This window comes from Rhinatrema bivittatum, chromosome 2 (genome assembly GCF_901001135.1).
Source record: "Rhinatrema bivittatum chromosome 2, aRhiBiv1.1, whole genome shotgun sequence".
In the NCBI taxonomy this organism is placed as follows: domain Eukaryota; kingdom Metazoa; phylum Chordata; class Amphibia; order Gymnophiona; family Rhinatrematidae; genus Rhinatrema; species Rhinatrema bivittatum.
The window spans coordinates 465,704,494-465,726,807 of NC_042616.1; the positions used below are offsets into that span (position 1 = coordinate 465,704,494).

General features: G+C 44.4%; 1 protein-coding gene across 1 annotated transcript in view; it reads left to right on the plus strand.

The window, feature by feature from the left end:
* Positions 1-20,535, plus strand: part of DROSHA (drosha ribonuclease III) — a 401,585-nt gene extending 381,050 nt beyond the window's left edge. Inside the window, 3 exon segments of the mRNA XM_029587136.1 lie at positions 10,658-10,691; positions 10,693-10,705; positions 20,053-20,535. Of these exon segments, the coding sequence (XP_029442996.1) occupies positions 10,658-10,691; positions 10,693-10,705; positions 20,053-20,189 (184 nt within the window). The 3' untranslated portion in view covers positions 20,190-20,535.
* The last annotated feature ends 1,779 nt before the right edge of the window (positions 20,536-22,314 follow it).

Here is a 22,314-nt window from a genome sequence, read left to right on the forward strand (position 1 = left end):
TAATTTAGAGTCTGGGAGGCTGTAGATTGCTTTTGGAGAAATTGACTATGCAGCCTAACTCTTGCAAAAACTGAACCATTCTCTGAGTGGCCAGGAGACTTTCTGAGTGTCTTTGCCCTGACCCAACCAATCATCCAGATAAGGATGAACCTAGATTCTTTACTTGTACAAAGCTGTTGCAACAGCCACCATCACCTTTAAAAAAAAAAAAAAAAAGTCCTTTCCTAGCATGTAGCAGATGGACTCAGGACCAATGGGTATAGTGTAATCCTGATAGCAGTTGGAGACGGATCAGATTTCAATCTGACGTCAGTCTTAGTACATATACCCCTCAGGAAGTGCAGCTCTTCAGTATTTTCTGTCTACATAGCAGTTCGGGACTCTATGCACGCTAGCTCAGCGTTAGAGTAATTTACCAAAGAAAACCGAAAGAAGAAGAAATTTTACCTCTACAGATGAGCCCCGCTCTCCTGCGGTGACACCCTTTGGGTCCCTCCCCCAGTTGAGAATTCCCGAGGTGATTTCCTCAAACTCTCAGAGGCAAGCCTCGGACCGGCGGCCGACCCTTGGCGTGGACCTAGCCCCCGACATTGGGTGAGGCTGAGAGGCAGCGGGTGCAACTTTGAGCATGGCAGTGAAGGTAGTTCTCTCTCCCCCCCCGCAGCCGGAGACTGCCCGGAAGGAGACCGGGAAGTGCCGAGACAAGGTAAGGTAGAGAATCTATTTAAAAGTCTCTGGTCTCCAAAGCTCGAGGAGTCCGCACAGGTCACCAGCTGGTGCCAGTGCCCACCGGGTTGATCTGCCCTACCAGGGCTAGACCCCAGTCAGATCCGAGGGTCCTCCCACATGGATACCCTCCGAGGTGGTCGCCGTCACCATCTTAACCTGGTCACCGCCCTGTCCGCAGCCCAGACCCGGACGTACAGAGGCGAGCCATGCGCACAACATCGCGCGCCCAAGTACCATGCGCACAAGTGACGCGTATAGTCACACACTTACTGTGCCAGGCGCATAACTTTGATCTGTGCGCACAACAGCGCACACATCTCTCTGTGCGCGCACAACTTCGACACACCGAGGCACAAAACTAAGCCACTCGGGCCCTGTATTTTACATGCACAAGCCATGGCACCACCGGAAAAGAAGCTCAAGGCTCAGGGCCTTTGTCCAGCATGCCACCTTAGAGCTGCACAGCATGAGGAGGCCACGACCCTGTGTATACGGTGCGAGGAGGCCCTGGGGGATCCAGCCATGGCCCTCCCCAGCCGGAACAGGGTTCCAGCTTCTCGAACAGTATGCTGGACCTAATGTCCCCCAGCGGGAGCCTCCCCTTAAACGGGGCTCCCCAGGGACACAGCGCCTCTTAATTTAGACCCAGCATCTATCTCCTGGGTGGAATTCTTCAAAGGCCTGCATACCTTCGTCCACATGCAGCCGAGGCCTCCGACAATACGGCCACTACCCTCGCCAGAGGACCTCAACATCCCGGGACCCTCTATGCCCAGAGAAGTGATTCCACTGCCCAGAAGCTCCACCTTCGGGGACACTGACAACTCAAATGAGGATTCAGAACCCCTGGAGGAAGGGGAACTCCCCCCAGGAACCGAGCCCCACCGAACCATGAGGCGCTTCTTCACCAAGGACGACCTTCCAGACCTGGTCACACACAGCTTGAAAGAGCTCGCTATCCCCGGCACAAGTGCCTCGGGGGAACCTAAGATGAATCCCCTCCTAGAGGGACTCCGTCAGACCTCCCATCATTTCCCACTATTACAAGCCATCCAGCAGCTAATTGACCTGGAATGGGAAGCCCAGGAGACTACGTTCAAAGGGGGACAGGCGTGCCTGGCTGCCATGTACCCTCTGGATCCAGCTGCCCAAGATCTCCTGGCATGTCCAAAAGTGGATGCAGTGGTCTGCGCGGTCTCAAAGCGCACTACTATCCCAGTTGAGGGAGGAGCAGCACTCAAGGATGCTCAAGGCAGACGTCTGGAATCCATCCTCAAACAGTCTTTTGACGTATCCGCTATGTCTCTACAGATCGCGGCCTGCTGTGCCATGGTGACACAAGCCTGCTTATCTCACAGATCAGGAACAACACTCCCGGGGAAGCCCTGGAACCAGCAGTATCATTCCTCATGGATGCTACTTCTGATCTGGTGCGCACCGCAGCTAGAGCAGTGTCATCAGCCATGGCAGCCAGAAGACAACTCTGGCTCCGAAGCTGGTTGGCCAACGCATCGTCCAAAACTAGACTCACAAGGATGCCCTTCAAGGGAACCCTCCTGTTCGGAAGCGAACTAGAGAAGCTAGCCAACAAATGGGGCAAATCCCCACTGCCGCGGCTACCAGAGGACAGGAATAAAAGAAACCAGCAATCCTTCCCCCGAACTTCCAGGGGCAGAGGATCATAGCGCTTCAACCCATACAGAAGCACATATCAAGCGGCTCACCCCGCAGGCAGGAGCCAGTCCTTTCGGAACAAGAACAACAAAAGGGAAGCCGGCTCGGGCCCAGGTCCCAGCCGCACCCCACAATGTAAAATCAGCCGACCCGTCCAAAGGAAGAAGCCATAGGGGACAGACTTGCCCTATTCTACCAAAGATGGGTCGAGAGAACTTCGGACAAGTGGGTCCTAACCATCATTCGAGATGGATATACCTGATTTCCACCACCTCCCTCCGGACAAGTTTGTGGAATCCCCCTGCCATGACCCTTCCAAGAGGATAGCAGTGGAAGCTACATTGACCAGATTACTAGCCTTAGAGGCTATAACACTGGTGGTCCTCACAACAAATAAATACTGGACATTTATTCCATCTATTTTATCGTTCCAAGAAAGAAGGAAGGGAACGTTCCAGCCCATCCTGGACCTCAAGTCGATCAACCGCCACCTGAAGATTCCTCGCTTGCGCATGGAAACCCTATGCTCGGTAATAAGGGCGATACAACCGAGAGAGTTCCTTACATCCCTGGATTTGTCGGAAGCCTACCTGCACATTCCGGTCCATCAAGAGCATCAGCATTTTCTTATGCTTCACGATCCCGGACCTTCACTTACCAGTTTCGGGCACTACCATTCGTGTTAGCCACAGCACCCTTGGACGTTCACCAAAATCATGGTGGTAGTGGCAGCAACACTGAGGAAGGAAGGAATCCTCGTACACCCTTATCTAGACGATGGCTGATCAGGGTGAAATCCCCAGAGAGGAAAGTCACCAGGGCGACCAACAGAGTCAAAACTCTACTGGAGAGCCTGGGGGGGGGGGGGGGGTTCAACACAAACAAGAGCTGCCTGCAGCCCTCCCAATCTCTAGAATACTTGGGAGTTTCGGTTCCACACCAAACAAGACAAGGTATTCCTGACACCGACAAGGAGATCAAAACTGATGACCCAGTTGCGAACTCTGTTGAGCGAGCTTCATCCCATGGAATGGGACTACCTCCAAGTCTCGGCCTCATGGCATCCACACTGGAAGTAGTGCCATGGGCAAGAGCTCACATGAGACCCCTACAGCGCTTACTACTATCACGATGGGAATACACTGTCCCAGAACTACATACCGTACAAGAAGGCCATCTGAGCCAGGGAGTGAGGCTATCCTCACCAACCTGGATCCTGCTCACCACGGACGCCAGCCTACGAGGATGGGGAACACACTGCCAGGAGCTAACCGCCCAGGGGCAATGGAACAAAGAAGAATCTGGATGGAACATCAATCACCTAGAAGGCCCGGGCAGTCAGACTAGCCTGCCTATGGTTCGGTCACAGACTCTGAGACAAATCAGTCAGAGTCATGTCGGACAACGTCACAACAGTGGCCTACATCAACTGTCAGGGAGGAACCAGAAGCCAACAGGTGTCTCTGGAAAATAGACCCCCTAATGTCATGGGCAGAAGCGAACCTTCAAGAGATCTCGGCCGTCCACATCGCCAGGAAAGTCAACGTCGCTGTGGATTACCTCAGCAGAGAAAGTCTAGACCCAAGAGAATGGAGACTGTCGACCACAGCATTCCAACTGATAGTAACCATTGGGGAACCACCAACCATGGACCTCCTGGAAAACCGGTCCAACGCCCAAGTGCCCAGCTTCTTCAGCCGCAGACGGGAACCTTCAGTCACAGGGAATCGATGCCCTGGTACAGACCTGGCCACAGGAAACTCTATTATATGCCTTCCCACCGTGGGTGCAATCATCCATAAGATAGACACCACAAGGGACCTAGTACTTCTAGTGGCCCAGGACTAGCCAAGAAGACTGTGGTACGCAGACATGCGAAGGCTGCTGACAGGGAGCCCTCTCCCGCTACTGCCACACAGGGACCTGCTCCAACAAGGGCCGATCCTTCACGAGGATCAAGCTCAATTCTCTCTTACGGCCTGGCCATTGAGAGGAACTCAGCCTGAGTAAGAGCGGATACTCGGGGGCATTAATTGACACCCTGCTCCGAGCACGCAAGTTCTCCACATCCCTAACATACATAAGGATTTGGAGAGTATTCGAAGCCTGGTGTGCAGACCGCACATCATTCCACGCTCGGTCAAAATTCCTGTGATTTTGGAATTCCTGCGTAAATGGCCCACAGAGGGGATATCTCTCAACTCCATCAAGGTACAGGTGGCCGCATTGTCATGCTACGGAACCAAGAATGAGAGCGGCAGCCTAGCTTCTCCACCCGGATGTCTCCTGCTTTCTAAAAGGAGTCAAGCAGATCCAACCATCCCTAAGTGGCCAATGCCTCTATGGAACCTCAACCTGGTCCTAGATTCTTAGCAGGAGCCTCCTTCAGACCTCTTCACGGCCTGTCTCTCCGACTATTAACATTGAAAACTGCCTTCCTGATGGCAGTCTGTTCGGCCTGTCGTACCTCTGAGCTACAAGCACGTCCTGCCGGGAGCCATTCCTCAGACTCACTCGGGAACCATCCAGTTACACCCGGTCCCATCCTTCCTCCCCAAAGTGGTTTCTCACTTTCCATGTCAACCAAACCATCTCACTACCATCGCCAGATGAGCATAAGAATTTGGAAGAGTCTCGCAGTCTACACCTCCTCAACGTCGGCAACTCCTAGTCCGATACCCGGAAAGGTCGGAATCCGTATGAAAGATGGACCATCTATTCATCCTTCACAGCAGGAAGAAGCAAGGGAAGAGGCCCTCGCGAGCAACCATAGCCCGCTTGGATCAAAGAAGTTATCAAGGCGGTCTTCGTAGAAAGCAGGCAAGCCGCCGCCTTACAAGTCAAGGCCCATTCCACTAGAGCCCAGGCAGTGTCCTGGGCGGAAACCAAGATGCTGTCGCCCGCCGAGATCTGTCAGGCGGCGAACATGGTCTTCCATCCACACCTTCTCCAGGTTTTACCACCTGGATGTTCAGGGCTCGAGAGGACACAGCATTTGCAAGGGCAGTACTAAGTGGGCCACGGGCAGCCTCTCACCCGATTCGGGAGTGGCTTTTATACATCCATTGGTCCTGAGTCCATCTGCTACACGCTAGGAAATGGAGAAATTACTTACCTGATAATTTCGTTTTCCTTAGTGTAGACAGATGGACTCAGCATCCCACCCATGGCTGCCGTCATTCATGGTATTCTCAGGTGACATCCCCAAGAGTGACTTATTCACGGGTAAGCCTAGGCTTCCTTCAATTAGGACACCCCATTCTCCCGGGTGTCGACGTTTCTCGGTTGAGGGCACTGGCAGTCTCCAGCTATAACTAATTCAACCAGTTCAAATTAATCAAGTTACCAAGTATAAGTTAAGCAAGTTATTCTAAGTATTCAGTCATGCATATATCCACAATTGCTTTTCGAGGAGAATACTGAAGAGCTGCACTTCCTGCAGAGTATATGTACTAGGACTGACGTCAGATTGAAATCTGATCCATCTCTCCAACTGCTATCAGGAGTACACTATACCCATTGGTCCTGAGTCCATCTGTCTTACACTAAGGAAAATGAAATTATCTCGTAAGTAATTTCTCCATTGTGCCCTTGCTAACCCAAAGTATAGGATTGAAACTGGAAATGCCAACCCAGGACCGCAAAATGAAGAAAGCAATGATCTGATTCATATTGGAGTATGAAAATAGCCTCCGTCAGGTGCAGGGTAGTTAAGATATTCTCTTCATACTGCCAGAATCACCGAGCTCAGAATTTCCATTCTAAAATGAGTATTCTTTACAAAAAAAAAATGTACCCACTTCAAGTCCAATATGGGATAGAAGGACCCATCCTTCAAGACCACAAATTAAATGGAGTGCTGACTAGATGTTCCTGCACCTTTTAGAACTGGAATCATTGCCTTCAAGCTGCAAAGTTGTCCCAGAATCGCTTTTATCGTCTCCTGTTTTCTGCTGGACCAGCAACAGGAAATCATAAAATGCATCTGAAACGGGCCAGGAGAATTCCAGGGTGTGACTGTCTCAGACAATGTCCTTCACCTACTGATATGTAGTAATTTGGACCCATCCTGGAGATTTGAGGACATCTATCTCACAAAGTAGAGAAAGGGCCCCCCAAGCACTCACTGAGAGAAATCCTGCCCCTGAGGATGATTCCTTACCATATCTCTCTGATTGAAAGGTCTGGAATCTTGAAAAGGATCTAGACTTTTGACTAGGTCCACCTTTGTTCCAGAAATGCTCGAGTCTCAAAATCTACAAAATAGAAAGGACCAAGAAGAAACATTTGCGCTGTCTTCCGGGAGCCTTAGCACATTGGAGTTTCCCCAAACTTTCACCATTTTCTCAAGATCTTCTCCAAATAAACGTTGTCTTTTAAAGGGAAACTTTGTTAAATTAGTCTTTGAAATGGAATCAGCTGACCATTTCCTTAACCAGAGGAGCCTTCTCACTGCCACAATAGAAGCAACACCACTAGCCACAAAGAATACATCCAACTCCAAGCAGATGTCTGGCAAATATGCTGCGCCCGGTTCCAATTGGGAATCAGGTTCCAGAAAGCCCTCCTGCGCCTGCTGATCTAGGTGCCAGCAAGACCTTGCCACAATAGTGCTATAGGCCGCAATCTACAGGAATGTTCTTACAGACTCAAACGGCTGCATAAGGATAGACTCTCTCTTTCAGTCCTGTTTTAGCCTTAAGGGCAGCAACATCCGCACAGGAATGGTGGTCTGTATAGTGTCCAAACACACCAACGCATCTATTCTTGAAAAACAAAACTGCTGTCCATGCTTAGGATCTAAAAGGTACAGCCTAGCCAGTGTGGACGCCCCCCACCTTAAAATTGGCCTCTGGGGGACCCCTACTCCAGATCTATTAAATCCTGAACTGCTTTATGATGTGGGAAAACATCTAGAAGACTTCCTAATACTGGACCATATCAGGATCTTTCTTAGATCTAGAAGTCTCTTCCTTTTCCCTCCTCTGCAATACCCAAAGTACTTAAGGACTGAAAGATTAGGGGGCACCAATTCCTCTTTATGAAAAAGATGCAGCATTAGAGGCATCTCCACAGAATCAGGGGGACCTTCCCCCCTCCTCCATGTCCTCCTTCCCAGAACCATGTGGCCCTAGATGAAAGCCATACAGGGAATTCTCTGAAGGATATAAAAATCCTCCAGGGCACTTTTCTGTTGCCCTGGGTCTCTTCCTGGTCCTACTCCCTTAAAGAGTTGAATGACATGTGCATCAGGCCTTAGACCTGGTCCCTAGTTGATACAAAAGCTTGCAGGCCTCTTAAAAAAAAAAAAAAAAGCTGCTTGGATATCAAAGCCCAGGGCAAAGAGGCAACAACAATCAAAGAAGGAACCTGCACTGCACTAGCTGCTGCTGCTGCCAATGGCTGACTGAGAAATCACTGCGGGTAGTTCTTAAATGTTCCACGGGATTCAAAGAAGGAGGTCCAAAGTCCTCCTCACTGCTCCGCAGCTCTAAAATGGTTACTGGAGCTCCTGCAGTAATATGGACCCGACGGTGAAACGCCAGCCTCCAGTCTGAGCTACGGATCCCCCACGCAGCTAAAAGAAAAAAGAAAAATCTGAGTTTCTGGAGCTGTCCCCAAGTCTTGTTGCAGTTCCGGCAAAACTTTCTCCCACCTGAATCTTCCTAAGATTGCAGGCCAAACAGAGAGCACTTCCGCCTGGGCTGCCATATCCTCTCAGCGCCGGAGGTTCACTGGTGCAAAAACAATGACCTTGCGATTTACCCAGTTCCCAGAGAAATCGCCCTGCTGTGGCCCCTCGACCGATGAGCGGGGAGAGAAGCTCCTCAAGCAGTGGATTTTTTTTTTTTTTTTTTTTAACTTTATCTTCCAGTTTGCAAACAAGGTAGAAATTTAAAGAGCCGGAGACCCAGAAAAGGAGAGGACTGCCGAGAACATTAGAGAGGGAAGGGGGGATCAGACAGGGAGAAAACAAGGAAGGCAAAGACAAAGGGGAGAGGTCCAGAAACCCAGATCCTCCTGGAAGCCCCTTGTCTTTACATTCCACTAAGGAGGGAGCACATGACTTTCTCCTCAAGATAAAATTATTTTAATTTTTTTTTTTAAACAGTTGAGATCCAGCTAAGGATCTGAACCACTTTCTTGTTCAGCCTACCAGGCCACAGTCCACAGCACAGGAAGCTTTTCCTACCATTTGCTGGAGACCGAGAATACTGGCAGGCTAATGTCAGCACAGATGCCTATAAAAGGTTGTCACCAATGAGCCTATTGATCTCTCTCTCCATCTGCTAGTTGCTGGGCTGGTCTCACTGGATGAAGAGGAATTAATTATTTTGTTTATCCTGAAAACCAGATCTATTTGCAGCCCTCAAGGAGCAGAGTTGCATATCCTCCTGCCTTATTCAAATAATCTACTAAATAAATGAAGCTTGACCGACGTTGCCGCAAATGCACAGTAGAGAGCAACTCTACCACGCATGCGCGGGCAGCACGTTGGTCAGAACTTGCCGTGTAACAAAAATGGCGCGGCGAGGAGCAGGAGCAGTAGCGGCAAGGAGCAGTAGCGGTGGCGGCGCACGGGAGGGAGGGACCTCCCCCGGAGATCTTCCGTTTGCGCCATCCGAAGGGGTGTGATGAGAGGGGAGGGGATGAGAGAGGGGGAGTGATGGAGGGGGAGTGAGGGGAGAGGGAGGAGGAGAGTGGGGAGGAGAGGGGGAGGGAGGGGGAGGGGAGGGGGAGGAAAATGAGGGGGGAGGGGAGAATGAGGGGAATGGGGGGAGGGGAGAATGGGGAGGGAGGGGGAGAATGATGGGAGGGAGGGGAGAGAGAATGAGGGGTAAGGAAATGGACCGATAAAAAAATGTTAATTGCAGCCAGTTGTTACGGGCTTAACGGCTAGTAAAGGGATTAAAAAAAAATTCTATATTCCATATGCAGTAGTAGTTAACATTATCACTAAAAAGACCTTCACAGAAGCTGAATGTTAAGAGCATACCAGGATCCAATCTAGTCATCAGACACCATCCTTATCCCTTCTCCCTGCCAAAGTAGACATCTCCATGTAATCTTAAAACTAGCACTGCAAGATATTTATTTATAAAATTTTATTATTATGCAATTTCCAAAAATGTTAAGTGCAGATTACAGCAAACATACATAATTATAAAAACACAAACATTACACTAGTACTGAAACAAAACTAAGAACAGAAAAAATTAGCATCCTAGTAGCAAGATTGAAAAATCAATATCGTACAAAGCCTTGTTAAATAGTAAGGTTTTTAATTTCTATCAAAAACATAAGTAATCCTTTTCAGCACTCTGAGGGCAAGCTATTCCACAAAATAGGACCAGTGATAGAGAATGACTGGGTTCTGGTCTCATGAAGTTTATGTACGCAAAAAGAAGGAAACTGAGCAAGTTCCCATCAGCTAAGTGAAAAGTACATTTAGTAACATAGAAAGAAAATATATAATCTTATGAAACAAGTCAAAAACTTTGAACTGCGATTGCTGTACTATTGGTAGCCAGTGCAGCTCCCTCAGCTTGTACATAGTATTTTGACTTCAAAGAGTCTGTATGAAGGCAAAAGAACTTATTCAAACCAAATAACATTTTATCAACAGCATCTTCACACAAGCTGTTGCTGAGCCATTGGTTCATTACAGCCCATTAGTTTATTATTGTCATTTCCTGCAGTACTCAGTGTTGCTTGGGGTTGTCTCATGCAGGTTACTGGCTGAGCCTAGCCCTGTTGAACTTGTAAAGATCTCATGGGGATCCTGGTCTTTCTTCCTTTCCAGTGATGACCCCCACCATGGTTGTACAGAACCCCCACAGTAATCACCAAACATCTATGACTCTTTCCTCTGGCTTTTTTTTTTTTTTTTTTTTTTTAACTTTTCCTTCTTTGCATTCCCAGCACAACCCTTCTCCCCACTTCTCCCCCAATATTTTTGTGAAAGAAAAAGAATCATTGATAAGTTTGTCAAGGGATGTGGACCTCCACTGGTAGAAGATGTAGACTTCCGTGAGGGGCATGCTCTCTAGCACTGAGACCCACCCGTTGGATTTGTATATGACAATATTGTAGCTGTGCAAGTTGAGCTTTGATTGGCAAGCACAGCCCTTTTTATTGCTATACTGCCGCATTCCCTTCATTGTGACTGCAGAGTGCTTGAGGTTCTCATCATGAATGGTTTTATATTACATTATGTTGTACAAGTCATGATCACTTTCCTATTTCTTGACAGCATTCAGCAAGCAGAAATGGGAGCTGCTGTAGATTGCCCTTGAAAAATGTAGGTGTGATAAAGATTTTTCTTCTTCTTTTTTAATAAACAGTTTTTCTATGCTGTGGTTTTACAAGCTGGACAGTTTTATAATGTCATGTTAATCACTCGGCACTAAATAGCATTAGTCAGCTTGAGTCAGAGCCTGAATTTTCTCCTGCTATTGTGGGTGTTTTTAAGCCACCCCGGAGCAATTCTTTTGCAAGAACCCACGCCTGCATATCTTCGTTTAAGTAATAACGACCAGCGGAGAAAGTCGTTGTGGACGGTCCGAGGACCTAGTGGGAGCATTCGAAGGCTTGAAGCAAAGCCATTTCATGGGAGGATTTTCAGTTGAGACACAGCCTCTTTCTTTCCCCAATTTAAAACTGTAAGAATTTCCCTGAGGAATATACTGTTTACTTCTGAAATTGTTACCAATGAAATAATGTACCCTCTGAACTGATCATAATATTGGATGTCAGCCAAATGGATTACCAAATTTCAAGGTCGTTGTTGTAGGCCCCTGCCTTAAGTTTTATAATATTTAACCTTACCCCTGTTGACGTTTGACTGCAGATGATTTTCTGAGTAAATCATATAATAAATCTGATCACAGGCAAAAAGTAGTCTTAAAATTAATAATCAACAAATGCATTTTCATAGAAAGTAAATCAGTACGCTCTTAAAAGTATCACGGAACCGAATGTGAAACTGCTCTTCCACACCATGTCCTTGATTTTTTTTTTTTTTTTTAAGCCACATGTTTTGTCTTCAGTAGGCACTTCCAAGTGACTTGGATTGGCCACTCTCAGGGACAGAATGCTGGGCTCAGTGGACCACTGCTCTTACCCAGCATGGCACATCTTATTTTCTCTGAAATAAATAAAGTGATTTGCCCAAGGACACTCAGACCAATACAGGCAGATGGGACTATTTAACTTATGTCTTGGGACTTCTGAATCACAGGACAGTACTCTAACTACTAGGCCATGCCTCCTTCCTAGGATCCATGGTGAAAATATTCCAAAGGTAGAGTCCTTCATTTGAAAAGCCGATCCTCCCATGCTACTCAAAGAACATTTAGCTGATTTTGACTTCTATGCAGGCCCAGCAAGCATCATCAGTCCTCCCATATAACTAGTTCCTAAACTTTAAAGTGCCTTGAAAATTGTCAGTAATACCTAGAACTGTATTTTTTAAACAATAGGAGGCCAACCTAGGCCTCAAAGAGAAGCATAACCTGGCCAGAAATGTGTGAAGGTCATCAGCAGAGAGAAGGCTACACATTATATATGAGGTAGAAGGTAATTTTGGCTACAATAGAAACCTGAATTCCAGATTCAAATGATTGAAAACATATGGGGCCCAATAGTGAAAGCGCATTTAGCGCTAGATAGCCGGATACGTAGGTCTTATCCTGCTATCTAGTGGTCTGCTGAAAATCAGTGGCTGCTGGATAAGTCACTTATCCGGCTATCTTTTGGCCAGCCAATTTGTAGGTGGACAGTTGATAGATCTGGGTGGCACTATGTATTCGGTTAACTTAACCGGATAAGTAGTGATATTCGTTCTTATCCAGTTAAGTTAGATCAGCCATAGAACTGATCTATTTTAGCCAGATTTAACTTATCTGGCTAAGTAGCACCTTGACCATGGATATTCAGCGGCAAATAAAGGAGCTATAACAAAGGCAAATAACAAAGCTATAACAAAGGCAAATAAAGGAGCTATAACAAAGACGACAAACTTTTATGCAATAAAAGTAAGAGGAAAATGAAACCAATATGATTCTCTAAAGTGGTGGCTAAGAAATAAAGGAAAAAAGAGCAGCATTCAAAAAGTACAAAGAAACTCAGAAAGAGAAACACAGGGAAGAATATTTTGTGAAGTTGAAGGAAACGAGGAAAGAGATCAGAATTGCAAAAGCTTGAGTTTAAGAAAAGTTTGCCAAAGAGGTAAAGCATGGTGAAAAAATATTTCCAGATACATCAGAGAAAAAGGGAAGGCCAGAGGTGGCATTGTAAGATTGAAAGGAGACAAGGCGCAAGGTGTGGAGAAAGATGAAGAAATAGTAGAAATATTAAACAAATACTTCCGTGTTCACTAAGTAAGACATTGGAGAAGGACCATTGCTGGCTAGCAAGAGTATAGATGAGTAGAGTATATACATCCCCATTTATTGAAAAGAGTGGGTGGAGCTAGGAAAACTGAAAGTGAACAAGGCTATGGGATCAGATGATTTACATCCCAGGATACTTAAGGAGCTCCAGAAAGTGCTGGCGGGTCCACTAAAGGACCTGTTCAATAGATCTTTGGAGACAGAAATAGTGCCGCAAGACTAGAGAAGGGCAGTGGTGGTCCTGCTTCCCAAAAGTGGTAGCAGGGAAGAGGCTAGAAACTACAGGCTGGTTAATCTTAACTCAGTAGTGGCAACATTAATGGAGAGACTGCTAAAGGAAAGGATAATGAACTATCTATAATACCATGGGATACAGGATCTGGTTTCACCAGAGGAGGGCTGTGTCAAATTAATCTGATTTTTTTTGATTGGGTGACTAGGTAGAGTGCTCAATGTGGTTTACTTGGATATCAGCAAGGCTTTTGATATGGTCCCTCATAGGAAGCTCATAAATAAAATAAAACCTAGGAGTGGATCCCACAGTGCTGGAATGGATTACAAATTGGCTGATTGACAGATGTCAGCAAGTCATGGTAAATGGAAACTACTCTGAAGAAAAAAGATTAATAATTGGAGTTCCTTAAGGATCGATTCTGTTCAATATCTGTGAGCGCTATTGCGGAGGGATTAGAAGGTAAAATTTTGTCTTTTGTGGATAACACAAAGATCTGCAACAGAGCCTAAAGAAGTACAGGGAATGAGAAATGCCCTAAAAAAAACTGGAAGTATATGAAGATTTGCTGTTGGGATTCATTGCCATGAAATACAAAGTCATGCATTTGGGGTACAGCAATCTGAAGGCGTTGTATGGGTGGGGGTGTGTGCAAAAGACTGATGTGCATGAACTTGGAGAGAAATGTCAATGTATTAAGGCAGTAGCTAAAGCCAGAGGGATGCTGGGCTGCATTAAAAGAGGCATTACCAGCAGGAAAAAAGAGGTGATATTGCCACTCTACAGTTCCTTGGAATGGTGTGTTCGGTTCTAGAGACCTCATCCCACAAAAGGATAAAGATGGAATGGAAGCTGTCCAGAGAAAGGCAACCAAAATGGTGTTGGGTCTGCACGGAAAGTCATAAGAGATGAGACTGAAGGTCCTTAATTATGTATACCCTGGAAGAGAGAAGAGACAGGGGAGATATGATACAGACTTTCATATGCCTGAAAGGAATTAATGATGCGCAAAAGTAAAATCTTTTCTGATGAAAAGAAAGCTGCAAAACCTAGGAGTCACAATATGAAACTCCAATGGGGATGATTCAGGAATAATATCAGGAAATAGTTCTTCACAGAAAGGGTAGTAGCTGCATGGAATGTCCTCCTAGACAAACACAAAGAGTCACTGCCGGCTAAGGCAGTTGCTGCTATCCTTAACAGAAGGCTAAGGGATAGCCTACATGGAGTGGCAGTTGCTACTAAAAAAAAAACCAAAAAAAAAAACTTGTTGGGCAGACTATTTGGTCTTTAAGAACATAAGAACATGCCATGCTGGGTCAAACCAAGGGTCCATCAAACCCAGCATCCTGTTTCCAACAGTGGCCAATCCAGGCCATAAGAACCTGGCAAGTACCCAAAATCTGGCTATTCCATGTTACTGTTGCTAGTAATAGCAGTGGCTATTTTCTAAGTCAACTTAATTAATAGCAGGTAATGGACTTCTCCTCCAAGAACTTATCCAATCCTTTTTTAAACACAGCTACACTAACTGCACTAACTACATCCTCTGGCAACAGATTCCAGAGTTTAATTGTGTGTTGAGTGAAAAAGAACTTTCTCCGATTAGTTTTAAATTTGCCACATGCTAACTTCATGGAGTGCCCCCTAGTCTTTCTATTAGCGTTCTAGACCTCTCATGATTTTAAACACCTCTATCATATCCCCCCTTAACCGTCTCTTCTCCAAGCTGAACAGTCCTAACCTCTTTAGTCTTTCCTCATAGGGGAGCTGTTCCATTTCCCTTATCATTTTGGTAGCCCTTCTCTGTACCTTCTCCATCTCAACTATCTTTTTTGAGATGCGTCAACCCGAATTGTACACAGTATTCAAGGTGCGGTCTCACCATGGAGCAATACAGAGGCATTATGGCATCTTCCGTTTTATTCACCATTCCCTTTCTAATAATTCCCAACATTCTGTTTGCTTTTTTGACTGCCGTAGCACACCAAACCAATGATTTCAATGTGCTATCAACTATGACACCTAGATCTTTCTTGGGTGGTAGCTACTAATATGGAACCTAATATTGTGTAACTATAGCATGGGTTATTTTTCCCTATATGCATCACCTTGCACTTATCCACATTAAATTTCATCTGCCATTTGAATTCCCAATTTTCCAGTCTCACAAGGTCTTCCTGCAATTTATCACAATCTGCTTGTGATTTAACTACTCTGAACAGTTTTGTATCATCTGCAAATTTGATTACCTCACTCATCGTATTTCTTTCCAGATCATTTAATACAGATCCCTGAGGCATTCCACTGCCCACTCTCCTCCACTGAGAAAATTGTCCATTTAATCCTACTCTCTTACCTGTCTTTTAGCCAGTTTGTAATCCACGAAAGGACATCGCCACCTACCCCATGACTTTTTACTTTTCCTAGAAGTCTCTCATGAGGAGCTTTGTCAAACACCTTCTGAAAATCCAAATACACTACATCTACCGGTTCACTTTTATCTACATGTTTATTAACTCCTTCAAAAAAGTGAAGCAGATTTGTGAGGCAAGACTTGCCTTGGGTAAAACCATGCTGACTTTGTTCCATTAAACCACATCTTTCTATATGTTCTGTGATTTTGATATGCAGAACACTTTCCACTATTTTTCCTGGCACTGAAGTCAGGCTAACTGGTCTGTAGTTTCCCAGATCACTCCTGGAGCCCTTTTTAAATATTGGGATTATATTAGCCACCCTCCAGTCTTCAGGTACAATGGATGATTTTAATGATAGGTTACAAATTTTTTCTAATAGGTCTGAAATGTCATTTTTTAGTTCCTTCAGAACCCTGGGGTGTATACCATCCGGTCCAGGTGATTTACTACTCTTCAGTTTGTCAATCAGGCCTACCAAATCTTCTAGGTTCACCGTGATTTGGTTCAGTCCATCTGAATCATTACCCATGAAATCCTTCTCCATTATGGGTATCTCCCCAACATCCTCTTCAGTAAACACCGAAGCAAAGAAAATGTTTAATCTTTCCGTGATGGCCTTTTCTTCCCTAAGTTTCCCTTTTGAAAGTTTAGCACGAGAGCCGTGGATTTGCTTACTGTCCCCCTTCCAGTCATTAATTCAAATTTGATCGTATTATGATCACTATTGCCAAGTGGCCCCACCACCATTACCTCTCTCTCACCAAATCCTGTGCTCCACAGAGAATTAGATCTAAAATTGCTCCCTCTCTCGTTGGTTCCTGAACCAGTTGTTCCATAAAACTGTCATTGATTCCATCCAGAAACTTTATCTCTCTAGCATGTCGCAATGATACATTTACCCAGTCAATATTGGTTTTATTGAAATCTCCCATTATTTCCGCACTACCAAGTTGGTTAGCTTCCCTAATTTCTCTTAGCATTTCACTGTCCGTCTCACCATCTTGACCAGGTGGACGGTAGTATACTCCTATCACTATAGTTTTCCCCAACACACAAGGGATTTCTACCCATAAAGATTCAATTGTGCATTTAGTCTATGCAGGATGTTTATCCTGTTGGACTCTCTGCCATCCTGGACATAAAGCACTACACCACCTCCCAGGTGGTCCTCTCTGTCATTGCAATATAATTTGTACTCCAGTATAGCACTGTCCCATTGGTTATCCTCCTTCCACCATGTCTCTGAGATGCCAATTAAGTCTATGTCATCATTCACTGCTATACATTCTAATTGTCCCATCTTACTTCTTAGACTTCTGGCATTAGCATACAAACATTTCAAAGTTTTGTTTTTTGTTTGCATTTTCATTCTGCTTTTTAATTGATAGGGATAAGTTAGAATTTTTTAGCTCAGGTGAGTTTTTAGTTACAGGCACTTGGACTACTTTTCTTATTATTGGAACCTCATTGTCGGAAAGCCCAAATTCTAATGCATCATTAGTATCCTTTGAAGATACCTCCCTCCAACCATGCGCTTATTATGTAAGGGGTCACGATATGAAACTTGAAGGGGGTAGACTTAGGAACAATATCAGGAAATATTTCTTCACAGAAAGAGTGGTGGATACATGGACTGCCTTCCCAGAAAAGGTGGTGATGACAAGAACAGTAGTAGAAATCAAGAGTATGGGATAAACACAGAGGATCTCTAGGGGCTAGAATATGGAAATGAAAACGTATGGTAACCTCTGTTAACTTTAGTGTAGCATCTCTGCATGGGAGTAGCCTGCATGGCAGTTGTTGGGCAGGCTGGATGGACCATTTGGGGGTTTTTTTTTCTGCTGTCATTTACTATGTAAAAGGCCAACATTCAGGAGATTCCCTCCTCAGCTAAAAAAAGAAGCAATCAGGAGGAAAGCAGACAAGTCATACAGCTAAAGTTAGCCAGATAACTTGTCCTAGATATTCAGCAGGATAAACGTCCTACCTGATATACTCTCCTAATGTTATCAGCTACCTTTAGCTGGATAACGTTAAAATCTAACTGGTTATTATTGAATATAACCAGTAAAGTTTGAAAATTATTCAGGTGTGTGTGGTTGGATAACTTGGTACTTAACCAACTAGATTCAAAATCCATGTTCTGTGGATGGTGGGTTTCCCAGTGTAACTTTTGGAAACTGCATGTTAATGATAAATGACTGGTTGAGAGCAAATGGTCTAAATTAAATTCTGCAAAAACAACCTTGTAGATAGGGAAGCAGTCCCCATTATCAGGGATTTGCCACTTAATGCTTGAAGTTTTTCAGATACCCATGGGATATGAAGCAAGGAATCTTGGTATTACCATTGATTCCAAATTCACAATGAAACCTCACGAGAAGGTTCTTCAAGCTACGTTTTACAGATTAAGGATGTTACAACTTCTTAAAGCCTTACTTCCATCAGAGCTGTTTAGATCTATCAATTATTGTAATAGTCTATGTAATGGATTGCCAAAAAATTGAAGAAAGCTATGCAATTATTAATGAATGCAGCAGCATGATTACTAATGGGGTAACCAACATATTCTCATATCACCCCCCACTTTATGAGAACCTCACTCACTACCATTTTCGAGGCATATACTATTTAAGGTAGTAGTCACTATGCATAAGTTGCTTTATGGGGAGGAGACTAAATTGCAATTTTATAGACCAAGGTGGGTGCTCAGATCTGAAGGAGAACATTTACTAAGCCTTCCTTCTACAAAGAAATATAGATCATGCACAGCTCAATCAAGGGCCTTTTCCTGTGCAGGAGCTGTCCTTTGGAACAGCCTCCCTGAGGAGTTGTGTGGGGAAATGGACAAAAACAATTTTAGAAGAAAGCTGAAAGCCCTTTATTTTAACAAGGCATTTGGACCAAACTGATTTGTTAAACTGTATTTTGTAAGTAATTATTATGACGTCTGTTTTAAGATTTTATGACAACTCTGTAGACAATGTATATTCTGAATGTTTAAACTTGTAAATCCGCCCTGAACATTATATATGGAAGTGCCGAAATATAAAATGTTTTACATAAATAAATAAAATATGGCTGGTTAAATGGCTCCAAACTGGAACAAAAAAAAAGAAAACTTCAGGGCCTTCAGGCCTGATCCTCCAACCACCTATCCCAGAAAACAGCTAAAGGTAAGCCTGGGCCTATTACCCAATTCCCTCCTTCCTTCCCTCCCCCCCACCGCAGCCCATCAAATAAAGATGCAGTAGTCTCCCGAGGCCATTTTTTTTTTTTTTTTTACAATACCTGCTGCCCCCTCCTCACCACCTATTTGCAATCTCTCTTCCATGCTCCCCAAGCCCCTGCCCTCCAGATACCGAAAACCAAGCCAGGACTTCAGTACCTGCTCCCGGCGTTTCCAGCATCGTTCCGATAGCAATGCTGAAAGCGTAGGATAAGACCGTTCTGTGACAGAGCAATGCTGAAAGCACCAAGAAGTGGATAAGATGCCATACTCCTAGTTAGGGTTTGGACATCGAGCTGAGGAAGGGTAGAAGAGAGGTTGCAGGTGTGTGGTGAGGAGAGGCAGGAGGGATTGCGGTTTTGCAAAAAAAAAAAAAAAAAAAATGGAAAAGCGGGGGCAGTTGGCCTTGGGGTACTAGCAGCCAATATATATATTTTTTTATTTGGTGAGTTGATGGGGAGAGGGAGAATCAGGTGCTAGGCCCATGTTTATCTTTACCTGTTTTCTGCCCCTTCCAACGGCCCCATCTATATTCCTTTATGTAATCAGTTAGCCCTTCAGTATATTTACAGTTTGACAGTGTGTAATGTCATCTACAAACAATGGTTATATTTTTTTTAATATCTTTCTTCAGATAAATGGTAAAATATTATAGCAGTCCCAGCATATGTGGGATCCCAATGCATTTGAATTAATGTTCGTAGTTTGTAAATATTGCAAATTGGGAAACTACTACTGGACTCGTGGTATCAGTGTCATGAGATGCTGTGGCCTGAAGCGACATGACTTCAGACTAAGGAGTAGCATAAGGGAATATTTCTTCATGCACAAGAGTGCTGCATACAAGGGACAGACTCTCCCAAAGGAGTCCGTGGAGAGAAAACAGTACAAGTTATTTAGATGAGCATTAGACAAGTACCTAGGATGATTAAGTGCAGGGAAGTGAGGGTAAAGCCAGAGATCATTTAGGAACAGAGAGAGAGATCAAGCAAGACTAGATGAGCCTCCTGGGCTTTATCTGCTGTCCTGTTCTGTGTTTGTAATAGATTAGTAATGAATTGATAATAAGGACTGTGATGGTGTTCTGTTTCTTCCCCTGTCCCCACCACCCCCAAGCATTTTTTTTTTTTTTTGCCTTCCTCCCAAACAGAACAAATAATTGTATTTGGACACTGCATTTGCTGCTGTTTGTCCTCTACTAATAAGACGCATTGGAGGTTGAAATATCTGTCGAAACTTTTTTTTTTTTTTTTGTTGGCGCAGTAAAAGGCAACACAACCTCCAAAGTATCCTATTTTTCCTGGGACCAATTCAGCAAAAAAAAAAAAGCATTTTAGTGCCTCTGTTAATATGAAATATTTCTCCCTGTTTCAGATAACTTTCCCCAGATGGCCCATCAGAAGCGCTTCATTGAACGGAAATACAGGCAAGAGCTGAAGGAGATGAAGTGGGAGAAAGAACATCACGAGAGAGGCTCAGATGAAGCTGAAGCTGAGGACGAAGTGAAATGACTCTTACAGATTTAATGCCCATGGCCACAGAGACCCACCTCAGGCTTATTCTGACTCCTCCCGACCCGTGCCCAGAGAAATACTTTACAAAATCATGTTTTGTTTTTTAATTTGCCTTTTTTTTTTAATGTTCTTATATTGTTTTAACCATCAGGAATTATTTTTCTTTTAAATTGTACATTTGTGATCCTGTCCTTTAAATTATGAGGTTTTATTCACTTAATTTTATGAAGTCTGTCTGTTCATGTCTTTAGCAAACAATAAAAACAATTCACAGTTTTTATAGGGAAAACTAAAAAAAAACAATTAAATAAACTAATTAAATAAATAAAAGGCTTGCAAAAGTGGCTAATGCTTCTTTTGTCCTACTCTGTGTTTGTGGTTATTGCAAAGGGAGGATTCACATTCTGATCACATTTTTCTCTTTCCAGCAGAGAGACATTTTATTCCTTAAAATGTTTTTGATACTGTTGTTTACAAATTATGGAATTTATAGATGTTTCTTAATAAGTTAATTGCCGGTTAGTCTTGGTTTTTTGGGTACACTTATGTGTGCTAATATGTTGAATGTGGTGATAGCATTTCCATTTGACTAAGTTTCTTTCTCTCACATATCATGTGGTGCCTCTTTTACACCATCTGGAGGGATAGCCGTATTAGTGTATAGTAACAAAAACAACACCAAGGCTCGTGCCACCTTATAGGCTAACAGATTTTTCCTTATCATCCCCTGCCAGCAAATGGAGACAAAGAAGAAAAGCTTTATTGTACTGCTGCTACTTAAGTTACTGTGCCACTTGTAGTCTTTTAGTAATCTCCAACAGATGGTAGAGGTGCTGAAATTCTGCAGTCAGAAATCCAGTCATATTGTTCCCAGGGGTTGCTAAGTCCACTTAGGGCTATCTTCATGGTTGAGAGGAGATGAGTAGGGAGGGTTCAGTGACCCTTAGCTTGGCTTACTTCTGGATTATTATGGTTTTTTTTACTTCCCCTTCCTGGCTTGATTATGGCTCTATGTCAAGGCTTCTTCAAGGAAGTATTTTTTTTTCTTTTTCTTTGGTCAGCCTTAAGTTTTTCTTTCAAAAAAGAAAAAAAAAACCCAAAGAAGAGAAGTGAACAGCTCAGAGCTGAAGTGGTTCTTCAGAGTTATGGAAAGGAAAGATGGAGATGAATTTACTGTTTCTCAGAGTTATTTCCCACAGTGCAAGAATCTGACTCTTTGGACACCGGGAAGGGAGAGGGGAAGCAACGCTGCAACCACATGGCTCCTAAAAATGGCTGTTCTTGTAGAATGTGGGAAGAAATGTCGCCTACAGAGGTAAATGCGGGAAAGTTTCTTCCTTTGGTCTCTGCCATGCCTGCACTAGTGGGTGGTAGGGCCATTCAGGAGATTCCCTCAGGTAAAAAAAACATGCAATCAGGAGGAAAGCAGTCTGCATGAGCTAATTTGCTCATCATGGGAGAAGGCCACTGCACCAGATTCCTGGCTATGTTTTCTGTTCCTCCTGGTGCTGAGGAAGTAGGCAACGAAGTAGAGCCCCCCATTGTTCATTCCTGGTTTGGAGTTGGGGGCTCCATGATGCAAAGTGGCTGTGAGCCTGGGGAAGGAGAACTTGCTGGGTGCAATTCCCATTGACAGCTTCTCACTGAAATGCATAGTCCTTGTGCATAAGGCCTTTTTAAAGAGAAAAGGAGCCACTTCAAGTACTTTTTCCCTTTCAGGAACTCCCTCAGTGACTGTTTTGGTGCAGACTTGGCCTAAGCGGCCTTGGTTGACCTAGGGGTTGGACAAGGTGCCAAGGGTTCATTGAAAGAGGGGAAATCAAAGAGCCTCTGCAGGAGAGATAAAGTCCTGTTGCAGAAGGAGATGACCCTACAGTCAGCAGATTGTTTAAGAGGAAAGACTTAATGATTTCTCAGGCTCTGTTAGTGTTTGGTATAAAGGATAAAAAGCAGATCTGATTCAGAGGATGAGTATCCTATTTTGGAGGATCTCCAAGGTCCTATTAGAAATTTTCTTTTTCATAGAACTGTTAAAGCACTGGTTTTAGCAGAGTGCAAAGTTTTGGGAGTTGACTTGAGGGTTGGCAGGGCCAAGACTAAGTTATATCCTCCGGATGCCTTG